The sequence below is a fragment of the Bos indicus genome, chromosome 13 (genome assembly GCF_029378745.1).
Source record: "Bos indicus isolate NIAB-ARS_2022 breed Sahiwal x Tharparkar chromosome 13, NIAB-ARS_B.indTharparkar_mat_pri_1.0, whole genome shotgun sequence".
NCBI lineage: Eukaryota > Metazoa > Chordata > Mammalia > Artiodactyla > Bovidae > Bos > Bos indicus.
The window spans coordinates 40,613,660-40,630,047 of record NC_091772.1 but is presented as its reverse complement, the minus strand read 5'-3'; the positions used below and the strand labels follow the sequence as shown (position 1 = coordinate 40,630,047).

At 44.9% G+C, this 16,388-nt stretch overlaps 1 protein-coding gene across 2 annotated transcripts in view; it reads right to left on the bottom strand.

The window, feature by feature from the left end:
* Positions 1 to 2,711: 2,711 nt before the first annotated feature.
* KIZ (kizuna centrosomal protein) overlaps positions 2,712 to 16,388 on the bottom strand; it is a 93,447-nt gene continuing 79,770 nt past the window's right edge. For both annotated transcript variants that reach the window (XM_019973258.2, XM_019973257.2), the window contains 3 exons: positions 15,492 to 15,588; positions 3,258 to 3,301; positions 2,712 to 2,860 (listed from right to left, as the gene is read on the bottom strand). In XM_019973258.2, coding sequence (XP_019828817.2) covers positions 2,793 to 2,860; positions 3,258 to 3,301; positions 15,492 to 15,588 — 209 coding nt within the window. In that variant the 3' untranslated portion in view covers positions 2,712 to 2,792. The remainder of the gene's footprint in view (positions 2,861 to 3,257; positions 3,302 to 15,491; positions 15,589 to 16,388) is intronic.

The window sequence follows — 16,388 nt, the reverse complement described above, 5'->3', positions numbered from 1 at the left end:
TCCCCGGATCCCACCCTGCACATCTTTGCACCTGGATGGTCTCCGCTGTACTTGATCATATTTCATGATAAACTGCTAAATGTAAGAAAGGGTTACACTGGGTCTTGTGAGCCATTCTGACAGATTATCAGACTCAAGTTGTGGGGACCTCAATTTACAGAGCAATCAGATGGAGATTTTGGGAATCTGGGGCCCTACAACCTCTGATTGGCGTCTGAAGTAGGGGTTAGCCTTGTGGGACTGAGCCAGGAAACTGGGGTCTGCACTAACTCCAGATACTACCAGAATGGAACAGAGTTGTAGGACCTGCAGCCAGTGTCAGAGCTCGGGCTGATGTAGGGGGGAAGAACGCCGACACCTGGGGCCAGTCTTCTGAGTGCGGCAGTTGTTAGAGAGCAAAAGAAAACATAGGTTGTTAACTTAGGCTGTGATTCTGCTCTTACCTGGGAAACAAGACAAGCTGTGGGCCCAGTGCACGGCCTCCCTGGGAGCTTAACCCCGGCAAAGACCCCAAAATAGGTTAGCAAGTTGTTGGTGAGCAGAGCGCCCCCTCTTCATATATTTTCAAAAGTCAGTTATCTTCTTTCCCCTAAAGAGTATTTGAAAAGGGAAATTTATACCACTTCTTTTTAAACCAGGGTCACTGGAGATAAATACAAAGTAACTGAAAATAAAATGCATTAATTTTCGATGGAAAATTCTGCCTGGTAATGGCATTGGGCCCCAGGCCTTCCCTACCACTACTGAATGTAAGATACACTCGTGTTGAAGTCCAGCACCACCTGAGGCTTTGCTCGGGACCAGCATCAGTGCTCACATGTGTGGCCTCTAGTAGAAGCTATGCAGAGGCAGGACTCTGTATGTTCCATCAGCACGCCTGACAATATCTAGGAAGCATCCTGGCTGAAGGGCTTGTTTTATTTTTTTAGTGGGTATAAGCAAGCTGTTTAAACTTGGTAAAATCTAGAATTAAAATTAAAAGTGTTTACAAGAGTTTTTAAAGGGTTTTATATGCATAGAAAAACTCTAGAAGCAATTACCCAAACGTCAGTAATGCTGACCACTGGACTTGTGTGTGTGTGGACTAAGTTCAGATTTTTAGAGAAGCTGCAAAGATCACAGAGTTCTTATGTACCTTTCACTCAGGTTCAGTTTCCTCTAGTGGTACATTCCTCTAATCCCACATTTTAAAAAATATTCATTAATTTATTTGGCTGCCCTGGGTCTTAGTTGTGGCATGTGGGCTAGTTTTCCAACCATGGATGGAACCTGGACTCCGTTTGGGGGGCTTGGATTCCTAGCCACTGGACCACCCTGGAAGCCCCTAATTTCACATTTCTGTGGTGCGTTTGTCAGAACTAAGAAACCAACACCAGGCATCACTATCAGCTAAGCTGTGCTGTGAAGTTGCTCAGTCGTGTCCGACTCTGCGACACCATGGACTGTAGCCTGCCAGACTTCTCCTTCCATGGGATTTTCCAGGCAAAAATACTGGAGTGGGTTGCCATATCCTTCTCCAGGGGATCTTCCCAACCCAGAGATCAAACCTGGGTCTCCTGCATTGCAGGCAGACTCTTTACTGATTGAGCCACCAGGGAATCCCTATTTTATCAACTAAACTCCAGACTTGATTTGGATTTCACCAAATTTTCCATTAATGTTCACTCTTTTTGTTCAAGGATCCAATCCAGGGTCCCACATTTCACTGAGATGTCATATCTCCTTTGTCTCCTCTGGCCTGTAACCGTTTCTATGTTCGTCTTTATGATCTTGACTGTGTTTTTCTGTTGTTAGTGCTTTTGTTATCTTGACTAATTCAAGTCACAAGGGTTTTTACCCATGTTTCCTCTTCAGAATTTGATAGTTCAGCTCTTACATTGGGTCTTTGACCCATTTTGGGTTACTGTTTGTACACAGTGTGAGGTAGAGATCCAACTTCATCTCTTCGCATTAGACTGTCCAGTTGTCTCAGCATCATTTGTTGAAAATACCAGTTCGTTCCCCACTGAATGGTCTTGGCAACATTACTGAAAATCAACTGATCATAAATTTGACAGTTTATGACTGGATCATCAATTCCGGATTATATGTGAATCAGTATTTCTCGAAGTACCACACGGTCTTAACTGTCTGCGTGTTAAGTTGCTCAGTCATGTCTGACTCTGGGACTGTAGCCTGCCCCCAAGGACTGTAGCCCACTAGGCTCCTCTGTCCATGGAATTCTCCAGGCAAGAATACTGGAGTGGGTTGCCATTCCCTTCTCCAGGGGATTTCCCTGACCAAGGGATCCATCCCAGATCTCCTGCATTGCAGGCAGATGCTTTACCATCTGAGCTACTACACCATCTTTACTTACCCTATCTTCACTTACTGCAGCATTTAAGTAAGTTTCAAAACTGCAAAGTGCGAGTCCTCCAACTTTTTCAAGACTGACTTGGTTATTTTGGGTCCCCTGAATTTTGTTATGAATTTTAGAATTAGCCTGTCAACTTCTACAAAGAAACCAACTGGGTTTTGATGGGCACTGTATTCATCACTGTGCTTTTTGATAACGCTTCAAAACAAATATGCCACTTTATATTTACATCATGAAATTCCACTGGAATAACAATATGGTCCCTAAGATTGTTAGGGACCAACTTCTCATGTTAAACAACTAGAAAACTTAAAAGGGCACAATGATTTTGGACATTACATCTGAACACAGGGACTTAGCTTGTTTGGAAACTTTATTTCTAACAGATATTGCAGCTTATAAGTCATAAAAATCACCAAAATCATTGGTGGATGTGTTATGGTGTCCTGGGACGTAGAGCAGCTTCGATTTCTGAGTTACTCTCATCAGACTCGCTCCAGAAGGCTGGAAGAGAAAACCAGAGAGCAGCTCAGCATCTCTACAGTCTGATTAGCTCGACTTCACCAACCCAGCCCACAAAGGGCTTCCTGGGGACCCCATGTGGTGCACGTGAGCAGACGTGCCTAGAGCACAGGCCAGGATCCCTGGCAAACTCACACCTGCAAGTTAAAACGGTGTAGTCCCTGGCCACGGGAGAAGCCTCCGGGTCCTTCCCAGGGAGAAGCCTCCTGTTCTCTGTAGAGGCCACGGGTCCTTCCAGGGAGACTTTCGGGCCGTGAGCACAGGCAGGCTCTCCACCCCCTCATATCTCCCTTAAAGGTGCAGATGACACCACACATCACAAACCACCCTTTTTGTTAAAACACAAAATGACAGTCTGGTCTCCAACTGTTTCTCTTACCTTTAGACTTTAAATTGGTAGTTAGCTTCCCTTCATTTTCATGCCTGTAAAATAAAGAAATAGAACCTAAATTTTGAAAAAAAGACTAATAGTTTTACATGGGTAAGTGAGGAAAGAGGCACTTGTTACTCACTGAGAGGCCAAGAAGTTTATGTTTACTCCCCAAGTTTTAAAAGCAGAAAGCAAATGTCAGGGTCCCCTTGGCCCAGAGGCACCTACTGATTGATGCTCTCTGGTGGAAGGGTCCCAGGAGCCTTGGTCTCCCGCTCGCTGGGAAGGCAGGAGGCAGGCCCAGGGGCACACAAGCAGGCACAACTCATCACTGCCAGCCCAGCTGGAAGTAGATGACCCGGGAGCAGCGAGAAGTAAGCCAAGAGGTTACAAAACTTACCTCCATCAAGCCCGTGATACCAACACTCAACCGTTTAACAAGGAGTTCACAATAAACTCTGTGTGCTTAATTAAGGACACTGACTCTGGGTGGAGAAAACTCAAGTGTCCTGTCACCTGTGTTCAGGTTTCCGTGTGTCACATACACGAAAATGTGAGGGTCCAAGGATGCATCTGACGCTGGCTGACATGCTTACTGAAGCCGTTGGCCCGAGCAGGTGGCTCTGTAAGAGGTGGTGCCCACCTCCATCACCTTCTCCATCCCAATTGTCATGCATGTGAGAGTCATCTCTGGGAGCACCATCCAAGCTTCTAATTACACTTAAATTCTTTAAGGTTTGTAGTAAATGGTCAGTTCAGTTCAGTCGCTCAGTCGTGTCAAACTCTTTGCGACCCCCAAAATCACAGCATGCCAGGCCTCCCTGTCCATCACCAACTCCCGGAGTTCACTCAGACTCATGTTCACCGAGTCAGTGATCCCATCCAGCCATCTCATCCTCTGTCGTCCCCTTCTTCTCCTGCCCCCAATCCCTCCCAGCATCAGAGTCTTTTCCAATGAGTCAACTCTTTGCGTGAGGTGGCCAAAGTACTGGAGTTTCAGCTTTAGCATCATTCCTTCCAAAGAAATCCCAGGGCTGATCTCCTTCAGAATGGACTGGTTGGATCTCCTTGCAGTCCAAGGGACCCTCAAGAGTCTTTTCCAACACCACAGTTCAAAAGCATCGATTCTTCGGCACTCAGCCTTCTTCACAGTCCAACTCTCACATCCATACATGACCACTGGAAAAACCATAGCCTTGACTAGATGAACCTTTGTTGGCAAAGTAATGTCTCTGCTTTTGAATATGCTATCTAGGTTGGGCATAACTTTTCTTCCAAGGAGTAAGCGTCTTTTAATTTCATGGCTGCAATCACCATCTGCAGTGATTTTGGAGCCCCAAAAAATAAAGTCTCACACTGTTTCCACTGTTTCCCCATCTATTTCCCATGAAGTGATGGGACCAGATGCCATGATCTTCGTTTTCTGAATGTTGTTTTAAGCCAACTTTTTCACTCTCCTCTTTCACCTTCATCAAGAGGCTTTTTAATTCCTCTTCACTTTCTGCCATAAGGGTGGTGTCATCTGCATATCTGAGGTTATTGATATTTCTCCCGGCAATCTTGATTCCAGCTTGTGCTTCTTCCAGCCCAGCGTTTCACATGATGTACTCTGCATAGAAGTTAAATAAGCAGGGTGACAATATACAGCCCTGATGTACTCCTTTTCCTATTTGGAACCAGTCTGTTGTTCCATGTCTAGTTCTAACTGTTGCTTCCTGACCTGCATATAGGTTTCTCAAGAGGCAGATCAGATGGTCTGGTATTCCCATCTCTTTCAGAATTTTCCACAGTTTATTGTGATCCACACAGTCAAAGGCTTTGGCATAGTCAATAAAGCAGAAATAGATGTTTTTCTGGAACTCTCTTGCTTTTTTGGTGCTCCAGCGGATGTTGGTAATTTGATCTCTGGTTCCTCTGCCTTTTCTAAAACCAGCTTGAACATCTGGAAGTTCATGGTTCACGTACGGCTGAAGCCTGGCTTGGAGAATTTTGAGCATTACTTTACTAGCGTGTGAGATGAATGCAATTGTGCAGTAGTTTGAACATTCTTTGGCATTGCCTTTCTTTGGGATTGGGAGGAAAACTGACCTTTTCCAGTCCTGTGGCCACTGCTGAGTTTTCCAAATTTGCTGGCATATTGAGTGCAGCACTTTCACAGCATCATCTTTTAGGATTTGAAATAGCTCAACTGGAATTCTATCACCTCCACTAGCTTTGTTCATAGTGATGCTTTCTAAGGCCCACTTGACTTCACATTCCAGGATGTCTGGCTCTAGGTGAATGATCACACCATCATGATTATCTGCGTTGTGTAGATCTTTTTTGTACAGTTCTTCTGTGTATTCTTGCCACCTCTTCTTAATATCTTCTGCTTCTGTTAGGTCCATACCATTTCTGTCCTTTATCGAGCCCATCTTTGCATGAAATATTCCCTTGGTATCTCTGATTTTCTTGAAGAGATCCCTAGTCTTTCCCATTCTGTTGTTTTCCTCTATTTCTTTGCATTGATGGCTGAAGAAGGCTTTCTTATCTCTTCTTGCTATTCTTTGGAACTCTGCATTCAGATGTTTATATCTTTCCTTTTCTCCTTTGCTTTTTGCTTCTCTTCTTTTCACAGCTATTTGTAAGGCCTCCCCAGACAGCCATTTTGCTTTTTTGCATTTCTTTTCCATGGGGATGGTCTTGATCCTTGTCTCCTGTACAATGTCACGAACCTCAGTCCATAGTTCATCAGGCACTCTGTCTAGTAAACGGTCAAGGGGATATTAAAAAAGAAATAGTTGCTTGTGTATGGCTTGACATTCCGATGTTTTTCTCATGTTTCTGTTGAAGTTTTCACTCGAGTTTACATTTGGAGATTATTCCATGAAGGCAGATTCTGGCCTTTAGCTGGGAAGAGGGCTGAGAAAGGGCGAGGACCATTGTGCAGCAGTGACTCCAGAAACCCTGGGCACTCACCTCTGTTCCTTTGGGCTAACCTAGGACTTGAAAATCTGCCTTCTGCCACAGCTGCCATAATTTACATTTTTTTTTTTCCAGAAAAGAAGCTCCATGAAGGCATAATTTTCTAGGCTCAACATCTGTCAATGTTCCCTTTAAACTTGGTACCTGTTTCTTTGTTTTGAGATATAGCCGATGTATAGTATTATATGTTACGTGTATACAACACAGTGATTCACAATTTTGAAAGGTTATATTCATTTATAGCTATTATAAAATGTTGGCTATATTCCCTGTGTTGTACAATAAAACCCGTACCTCTTAATCTCCTCCCCTAGCACACCCTACTGGTAACCACTAGTTTGTTCATTGTATCTTGAAAATTTTTTATTGGAGTATAGTTGATTTAGAATGTTGTACCAGTTTCTGTTGTATAGCAAAGTGAATCAGTTATACACATACCTCTACTCTTTTTATTTATTTAAAAATATTTATTTTTTGGCTGTGCTGGGTCTTACTGGCAGCACGTGAGATCTCCAATCTTCGCTGTGGTATGCGAGTTCTTAGTTGCGGCACGTGGACTCTTAGTTGAGGTAGGTGGGATCTAGTTCCCTGGCCAGGGATTAAACCTGGGCCCCTGGCACTGGAAGCACAAAGTCTTACCTACTGGACCACCAGGGAAGTTCCTAACCACCCTCTTTTAGATTCTTTTCCCACATAGGTCATTAGCAGATTATCGAGTAGAGCTCCCTGTGCTACACAGGACGTCCTTGATAGGGTTCTCTGGGTCTATGAGCCTGTTTTTTTATTACAAGCACTGGTTTATTGTATTTTTTTTTAGATTCTACATTAAGGGATATCATACAATATTTGTCTTTCTTTCTTTGACTTACTTCTCTTAGTGTAAAATCCTTCAAGTCCACCCGTGTTGATGTAAATGACAAAATTTCATCGTTTTGTGGCTGAGCAGGGTTTCGTTGTACACATGGACCACATCTTCTTTATCCACTCATCTGCTGGTGGGCCCCTAGGTTGCTTCCATATCTTGGCAACATCAGGGTGCATGTATCATTTCAAATAGTATTTTCATTTCTTTCAGATATATACCCAAGAGTGGAATTGCTGAGTTATATGATAGCTCTTTATATTATATATGATAGTTATCATATGGTTATATGATAGTGTTCTTGCCTGGAGAATCCCATGGACGGAGGAGCCTGGCAGGCTGCAGTCCATGGGGTCGCTGAGGGTCGGACATAACTGAGTGACTTCACTTTCACTTTTTACTTTCATGCATTGGAGAAGGAAATGGCAACCCACTCTAGTGTTCTTGCCTGGAGAATCCCAGGGACGGGGGAGCCTGGTGGGCTGCCATCTATGGGGTCACACAGAGTCGGACACGACTGAAGTGACTTAGCAGCAGCAGCATGATAGCTCTATTTTTAGTTTTTTTGAGAAACCTCCTTCCATACTGTTTTCTACGGTGGCTGCACCAATTTACATTCCCACCAATGTATGAAGTGTTACTTCTTTTCTACAGTCTCACAAATATTTGTTATTTGTGGTCTTTTATAAGGATGGCCATTCTGACCTCATTGTGGTTTTGATCTGCATTTCTCTAACAATTAGCAATTTGAAGCATCTTTCTGTGTTTTTGTTGGTCATCTCCATGTCCCTGAAAAAAAAAATGTCTATTTGGGTCTTCTGCCCATTTTTTAATAGGGTTTTTTTTTTTTTTATTTAGTTGTATGAGCTCTTTATTTTCGATATTAACCCCTTATCAGTCATATCATTAGCAAATATTTCCACCTGGTCTGTATGTAGGCTGTCTTTTGGTTTGTCAATGGTTTCCTCTTCTGTGCAAAAGTTTTTAAGTCTAATTAGGTCCCATTAATTTTTTTTTTAGGTTCCATTTATTTTTGCTTTTATTTCCTTTAGAAGACAGATCCAAAAAAAATATTGTTGCGGGTTGTGTCTACTATTTATCCGGCTCCCACTTCACGAGGACACGGGGCTCACTCTGGGGCAGGGGTCAGCAGATATAACAATGCTATAAAGATGCAGAGAGAGACTAATTTGCCAGTTGATATTCAAATAATTAGAGCCACCTGGCTGGCAGGGGGCTGGCAGGAGCACTACAGGGAGGACTGAGAGAACAGGTGGATGATGGGGTAGGTGGTAGTGTGGCTGCAAGATCCCAGGGAAGCAAGGCACCCCCTGAACTCTACTGTGGCAGCTGGAAGGGATTTCCAGGCCAGGGCAAGACAAGGGCACAGAGGCAGGTAAGCACACGCCAGGTCCTTACCACGTGGCCCCTGCTCTGAGCTCCACACGCATGTCCAGAGCTCACTGGCTGGCTCAACTTGGCTGCCTCTGAAGCATCTCATGGCCAGCATGCCAGCCAGCATGTCCACCCACAACCAAACTCATGCTTCTTCACCAAACCTGGGCCCTTTTCCTGTCTTGGCCAACGGCACCCCAAGCCTTGATTCCCTCCCAACCCTTCGCAACTCCTCTGTTCTCCCACACCCAATCAGTCATTAGGTCCTACCAAGCTTACCTCCCTGCACTTCCCAAATCCTCACTAGTCCCCTATCTGCTGGCACCGCTACAACCTGGTCGGCCAAAGTAGCATCTCTACCTGCCTTTTAACAGCCCCCTAACTGGTGACACCACATCCACCTTGTTCCCTCCAGCCCACTTTCCACTTGGCAGTAAGAGTGAGCTTTTGAAACACAACTCTGATTACTCTGCCTCCCTGCTGAAAATAAAAATTCTTCAATGCCTTCCCACTGCTTTTGGCAAAAGAAGCCTGAACAGCACCTCCAAGGTTGATGTCTAGACTTCATTGGGCTTCCTGCTATAGCCTCCCCATCCCCTCCACCCCATCCTCCATCCCCAAGTCTTCATCAAATTTGCTCTTTCACAGCCATTTCTGTTACACACTGACATGTGACTGCCCTTAGGCTGTCAGCTCCATGAGAACATCCACTGTACCTGTTTCGGTGCCTGGTACCCAGTGTCCCGCCCTTAGCAGGTGCTCAGCAATACATGCAGAAGGAACAGGTGAGCCTCAGTAATCACAGGGCCTTGCTTAAAGGCACTTACTTGATCAACATTTGATGTTAGATTATTTAATCTGCATGTTTCTATTTTTATCTGAGTTCAGATCAGGTTGTTCAAGTGTCTACCCAGAAACATATTTCAAAACTAAACATCCGTGTTCACCAAGGAAGGTGGAAGATGCTCCTGGGTGTTTCCGACACCATTCTCACCCCTGCTGCTGCTGCTGCTTAGTCGTGACCGACTCTGTGTGACCCCACGGACTGCAGTCCACCAGGCTCCTCTGTCCATGGGATTTTCCAGGCAAGAGTACTGGAGTGGGGTGCCATTGCCTTCTCCGTCTCACCCCTTAGGAGCAAGTATTTTTCCCTTTGGGAAGCCATCCCTGCAAGTCGATATGACACTGCAATGCAAGGTTGGTTTTCATTACATGTGATTTGCAGGGTCAATATTTCTTTCTCTGGGTCACATCTAACATCTAAAGCTAAGTCAAGGCCAGTGGGGATGGTGTGAGAAATCTCCTGGGTGTAGACAGAGCCATCTTGTGCACCTATTACCGTAAGGTACCGTAAGAGAAAAACCCAAACCAAATACACTTCTGAAAGCATAAGAATACAAGAGTTCAGGTTACAGGCCATGGGCTAGGTCCCTGTGTTCCATCAGATGTAACGCATCTGGACCCCGATGGCCTGAACTTCCCCGATGGTGTGGATGTCACACCTCCGGTTTGTGCGGCAGAGGCAGCAAAGGTGAGCTGTGGAGGGTAAACAGCGCAGGTGTGTGGTCTCTGTCAACTACTCAACTCTGGCTACAGCACGAAGACAGCCACGGGCAGTATGTGAACTAGTGGATGTGGCTGTGTTCTGATCAAACTTGATGTAGAGACGCTGAAACTTGAATTTCATATAACTTTCAGGTGTCAGGCAGCATTATTCTTCTCTGGATTTTTTCCCAACTGTTAAAAAATGTAAAAGCTCTCTCAGCCTGCAGGCTGCACCCAGAACCAGACAGAGGCCCAGGGCTGGGTCCACTGAGGCCTTCATGAAGCAGGGCCATCACCTCACGCCTAGGCAGTAAACCAGGGAGTCCGCCCTCCCCGGCCCCATGGGTGACTCCTGCAGTCCAAGAGGGCAGGGTTTGTGGGTTCTTCTTTTTCCCCTAGAAGTTCACCATTGGACTGGAGGTCCTATTTCCAAACAGAGCTCTTTCAGGTCAAACACCAGGATAGCTGATTAGACTAAGGTGTGGCCGCGCCCCACCGGTCGCATTCCAACAGGACAGTGTCCCGGCAGGGTGGAACCTCCCCTTCCGCACAGGGAGCACCGTGTGCCCACCTGTCAACATTCCACCACTCAGGCTTCATCGCACGTCTTCCCTCTGTCTGTCCATCAAGCCATCTCAGTTTCCCATGTTATTTATACATTCCCTTGCTGTTGATAAGGGATTAGGACACACGATTGGGACAACTCTCATCAAAATCACTTTTGTTCTCAGCCCTGCTACATGTAAGAAGTTAAGGTTGGCCAGGGTCTTAAACAGCAGGTCTTATTCTAAGCACAGCATCTCGTGAGCACCTAGGATGTGATCCTGCTGACACGGGTAACTAGAGAAAACAGCTGAAATTGACAGTGTCGACTGTTCACGTTAATATGAACAAAAGCTAATAATATTGCTAGAAATAGTCTACATAGTTAACATGAAAGTGAAAGTCGCTCAGTCCTGTCTGACTCTGCGACCCTGTGGACTATACAGTCCATGGAATTTTCCAGGTCAGAATACTGGAGTGGGCAGACTTTCCCTTCTCAGGGGATCTTCCCAACCCAGGGATTGAACCTACGTCTCCCACATTGCAGGCAGATTCTTTACCAGCTGAGTCACCAGAGTCAATATAGGTACAAAATGAGGTGGCAAGGACATCTGTAAGGATTCAGGTTTGTGGGGCCAGCAAATAGAGACGAAGGGAGACCTGAAAAACTCATGGGTTCCTACAGTGTGTTAGTTGCTCAGTCGTGTCCGACTCTTTGCGACCCCATGGATTTGTCCACGGGATTCTCCAGGCAAGAGTACTGGAGTGGGTTGCCATTTCCTTCTCCAAGGGATCTTCCCAACCCAGGGATCAAACCTGGGTCTCCCACGATGCAGGCAGATTCTTTACCATCTGAGCCATCGGGGAAGTTCTACGGCTCATTAAGTCACAGCAGCGACGCGCTGTGCTTATGAAGGAGTGTCAGGGCTGTCAGGTGAGCACAGGGTCCTGGGAGGCAGGCCCAGGCTTGGCGGGGTGGGGCGGGGATGGTGCAGGCCCCAGGAACTCCTCAGAGCTGGGGGGGTTCTAATATTAGTAACACACTGACTCTCAACCTCATGGTCAGTATCATATTTTTGAAAGAAAAATGTATGTATAGCCCATTAACAAACATACCCAAGTTACTGTGGCTTTGAGGCCACGTCCATCAAGTGTGGCAGTGAGACTCCGAGGGTCCTGCCAAGAACTTGGCCTCTGGTGCTGGGGACGATGAGGAAGGGCCCCCCGTGGGAAGAGTCCTTGCAGTTCTAGGGTCTGATCAAAAGCCAGCAAGGAATAACTGACTTATGAGAAGACGTGGTCTCTAGACTCTGAATTCTGTAACTTCTAATGATCTTGACCACTGGTTAAAATCAGTTATTAAAATGTCTCACATAGCGTCTTCATCTAGAATTTTCCTCCAGACATATTTCTGGAAAAATATAAGGCAAAAAGACAATTCAGAAACAAAAAAAATTTTGCAATCAGCGTGCCAACAAACCACTGTGAATCCTTGATTTTAAATTTTCGAGGTCTACTGAAGGCAGAAAGCTTTAATTAGACAAAGTCTGAGCGCCCCCTGATGGTCAACCAGGGGCCCTGCAGCAGATGCCATTTTTAGGGGTCAATTTCTTTACTCCTTCCCTTCAGCCAATCAAGCAAAGACTGTTCTTTCAGGCCATGGCGGGGTGGGGGTGGGGGTAAAGTAGGCGGGCTTATGACAAGAAACATGTGGAATCTTTAGGAAGCTGCTACTTTGGTAGAATTTAAGAAGAATGTAGATTTGCTAAGCCAGAGACACGGGGCTTTTACCCTAGAACCTCAAGGCCATCCAGGAAAACCTCGTGTTTATTATTCTGGACTACGGGTTCCTTGTGATCTTCAGATCATCCCAGGGGAAGTGGCCCCAGGGCCAGGCAAGCAGAGCCAGGACGGCCCCACTGGAGCACGGCTGCTGCCTGGCGCCCTCCACCGGCCGCTTCCGGGGCCGCAAGGCTGGCCCTGAAAGCCACCCACAGCGGGCCCTGCCAGGGTGGGGCGGCCGGGTGACTTCTGCTACTTTTTCCCCAGGCAATTATGTTACAAGCACACTTCCTTTTCTTTCGGTAAAGGTTATCTTGATCCAGGCAGTAAACTGCAGTTAACGTGGTAGGCGGTTAAAATACTCTCTTCGGTTGAATACATGGATCCGGGAGAGTGGAAACGGCTTCCTGGGGAAGATGGGGAGAGACAATGTTTGCGGAGGAGAGGAAGCTCCGGCATGCACCCCTGAACAAAAGGGGACGAGTGGTCTTTACTCGGAGAACAGCTTCCTATTAGGACTCACTCCTTCGTACATTATGCCTTTCATCCCCACTCAACCACAAAATGATTTTGCTCAAGCAAATACAATGGGAGAAAAGATTTACACTGAAAGAATCTTTAATAATAAACTGTTGCCGATCTGCCTACTTGCCCGTGATTTATAATACAATAAACATCGGATTCTATTACGGCTCAGGCACTGAAGCCGAGGCTCGGGAAAACGGAATATGAAAGCACTGGGACCCCACCACCATCACAATGAAATGAGCAGGGATAAATGTGCTAAGAGTATCTCTTTGCATCTTTTATAGCTGATGTGTATTAATCTGTAACGCTTATTAAGAAAGTCATTGCTATGCAAAGCAGCGCCCAATCCCTTTCTCTGGCTTTTCAACAGAGCGCACTGTTTAGCCAATAGGACGGACCCTCTGGCCCTCATTCTGCATTCATCACAGGCAACATTTGCACAATGTATCTCTCAAAGGCGGCTGAAAGGAAGGCCTTAATACTCATGTAAACAACTGCAAACCAATTACTTAATGAATCAGGCCCACACATAATGAGGTGCAGACAAAGAGCTATAAATGCATTTTTGCGCCCAAGCCGCTGCTTTAAAGTAAAATCCCTCAGCTGTAGTTTGGGCTTAACTAGCACATCATAATTATTGTCTCTAGGACATCAGAGGAAGCCATTTTTTTTTTAAAGGTCCAGCAAGGTCTTTTTTTTTTTTTTTTTTTTTTGAGGTTGCTCATCAGCTCACTGACAAAATAGAGCAAAGAAGAATTTTTAAAAGTGCTACAGCAGCACTGCGCTGTTATGTTTATTCTCGAGTACTGGGTTTCGAGACCACTTGTAAAAGCAATAAAGCACGAGGAATGACTGCAGTAAGTGGGGTCCTTAAATGTAAGCCTCTAAGAAATTTCAGTGAGTCCAGGCACAAAGAGCGAGCCTGGGGAGGCATATGAACACCAAACCCAGCACAAGAACCAACCGTGACCAACCGTGAGCCAAACCCACACACTTCAAGCCCAGAACTTTCATCACTGGATTATTATCAAGTGTGGAGAACCAAGGGTTCTTGAAGGGCTCTTTTTTTTTTTTCCTCCTTAAAGAGGATGATGTGATTACTTGTAACTTAGGAAATAAATTCCATGCAGAAATGACAGTAATAACAAAAGGCCCCTGCCTCAAACTGAAGGGAAAAGAAGTTTGATTTTATAATGAAATACTGATGCGAGCTGTGAAATGTCAAACGATCAGACTGAGAAAATGTTCTACAGAATCTGACTGCTTTCTGAATGTGTTTAAACATTGCCCAAAGTAGGGAATATATAAGAAAAATTTAAGAAGAATTGTTTTTTTTTAGGACCTCTAAAACAAACACTTCTAACAATCTTTAAAAACTAAAGGGATGTATTATTAAGCCAAATGGTGACATTAATCCCTAAAAACTGCCTGTAGAATTTATTATCTTTTAAAATTTCTTTCAGGAGACCTAGAACTTGAATTTATAGTAAAATCATAAAAATATACTTTAAAACTCTTCTTATCCCATAATTCATTATCTCTCACTTCCTTCAAAAACATAGATAAAAACACAGGTATTAAAAATAAGTTTCTAAAAATTAAGAGTGATTCCCTAAAATTGAACATATCAAGTTTCTAAAATCAAGAAGTTAATTTCAGAAGATCAACCTCATTTAAATATATTCCAGGTCCTAAAAATACTGTAGAGTTTTCAAAACATAAATGAAAATGATTTTTTTTTTCACTGTAAAAATACTACATTTCTAAACAAGTAAAGTTAATCTTATGGAATGTCAGAAATGTAAAGTTTCTGTTTTAAAATTTCACTAGGGCAAGTAATTTTTCAAATGTAACGTAATCATCTATAGGACATCTTTTAACCCCTTAAAATGTTGTTGCAAAGGCAATTGTATGTCGTTTTAAAAGATATTTAGCTCAAAGCGAAAAGGTAGGTATGTCATCAGACAACTGCTTCTACTCCTACCCATAAACTCTTCCTCAGTGACTCAATGCCACTGCACAATCAGTATTTTATGTTGATTGCAAATCTAGCACACAACTGGCTTATCACTGCTCCAAAAACTACAGTTTTAAACTACAGTTTAAAAAATGTGAAAAGATAAATTCTCACGTTTGAAAACAAGCAAGAAAACATCAGAAAGGGAAATAATAGTCCAGCCCAAATACTTGGTAAAAAAAGAGGAATACAAAAACAAATATCCAACAATTGCTTGTATATATACCCGCTGTCTCCGAAAGAAGAAACAGGCCACTTTATTTCTTTTAAGGCCCTGCGTTCTCTCTCTGCCCTCTCCTGACGCCCTCCATTGTGTGGTTTCTAAGCAGCCCTACTGCGAGCAGCTGTAGACGCTAATTTGTGGTTCACTGAGGTGTCAATGGAGTCTTAAACCAAGGAAACAACAGCTGCAAAACAATACTTGGCTCTGGGGCAAATATTTTCAAAGGTAGACTAAAGTTTCAACTGTCACTTCAGATAAACAAAACCCAAACCATAATGTTCCATCAAGTCACCCAACAAAATCACTTGCAGCAAGAGTTTCACCCTGGGTGGACTGACATTTCTCGTCTTGCTGGCACGATTCAGAAAGGCTCCACGACTTTACCTTGACAAAGGACTCCCTTCGCTGGATGAAAAACTCGCTTCCGAAGCGATTTTGTGAGTTGTCTTTGTCTTGAATGTCCCGCTGCCGGTTTTCAAACCTGAGAGGAGCAAGCACAAACGTGGAGAGTGAGTGTGGCCGCTGCGGTGGATGAAGAAGCCCTAACATGTTAAACAAATGTCAACAGAGAAAGAGCTGTTCACAGAATGCAAGGCGGGGAATGACAGGGAAGGAGTTCCCCTGATAACCTGCTATCACAGGTGGTTTCCTGTGATACTGACACAGAGTGAGTAGAAAGCGAAGCCACTCAAACAGCACCATTTGAAATGACCACGAGGCATGTGTGAGCAGAGTCTCCACAGTGGCCCTAAGCTCTGGATGATTCGTGTTGTTGTAACACTTGGGCAGCGACAGATCACTGAGACAGCGAGAGCTGGGAACCAGTCTCGTGCGTTAACTGGTATTCTAGATGACAGTGCCTGCCCACCCACCTTTAAGCCCTTCTGCCAGACCCTGCACTTTTCCTTCTTGCAGAGGAGAATAAACCTCTACTGAGAACACGAGATGGCTGGATGGCATCACTGACTCGATGGACGTGACTCTGGGTGAACTCCGGGAGTTGGTGATGGACAGGGAGGCCTGGCGTGCCATGGGGTCGCAAAGAGTCGGACATGACTGAGCGACTGAACTGAACTGAACTGAGAACCACTGAGGCCACTCCTTAACTATCCTGAAAAGGCTAATGGGGAACCCACACCGTCCAGCCCTTTCCCTGGAGCTGGCCGGGGTGATCCCTGACCTCTGCCTCCTGGGTGCCCTCAGCCTTGGATGCTTCTACTACCAGTTTGAGCCTGGCAGTCACCTAAGATTGTGGCTATAGGGTGCATGAGCACCTCCTCA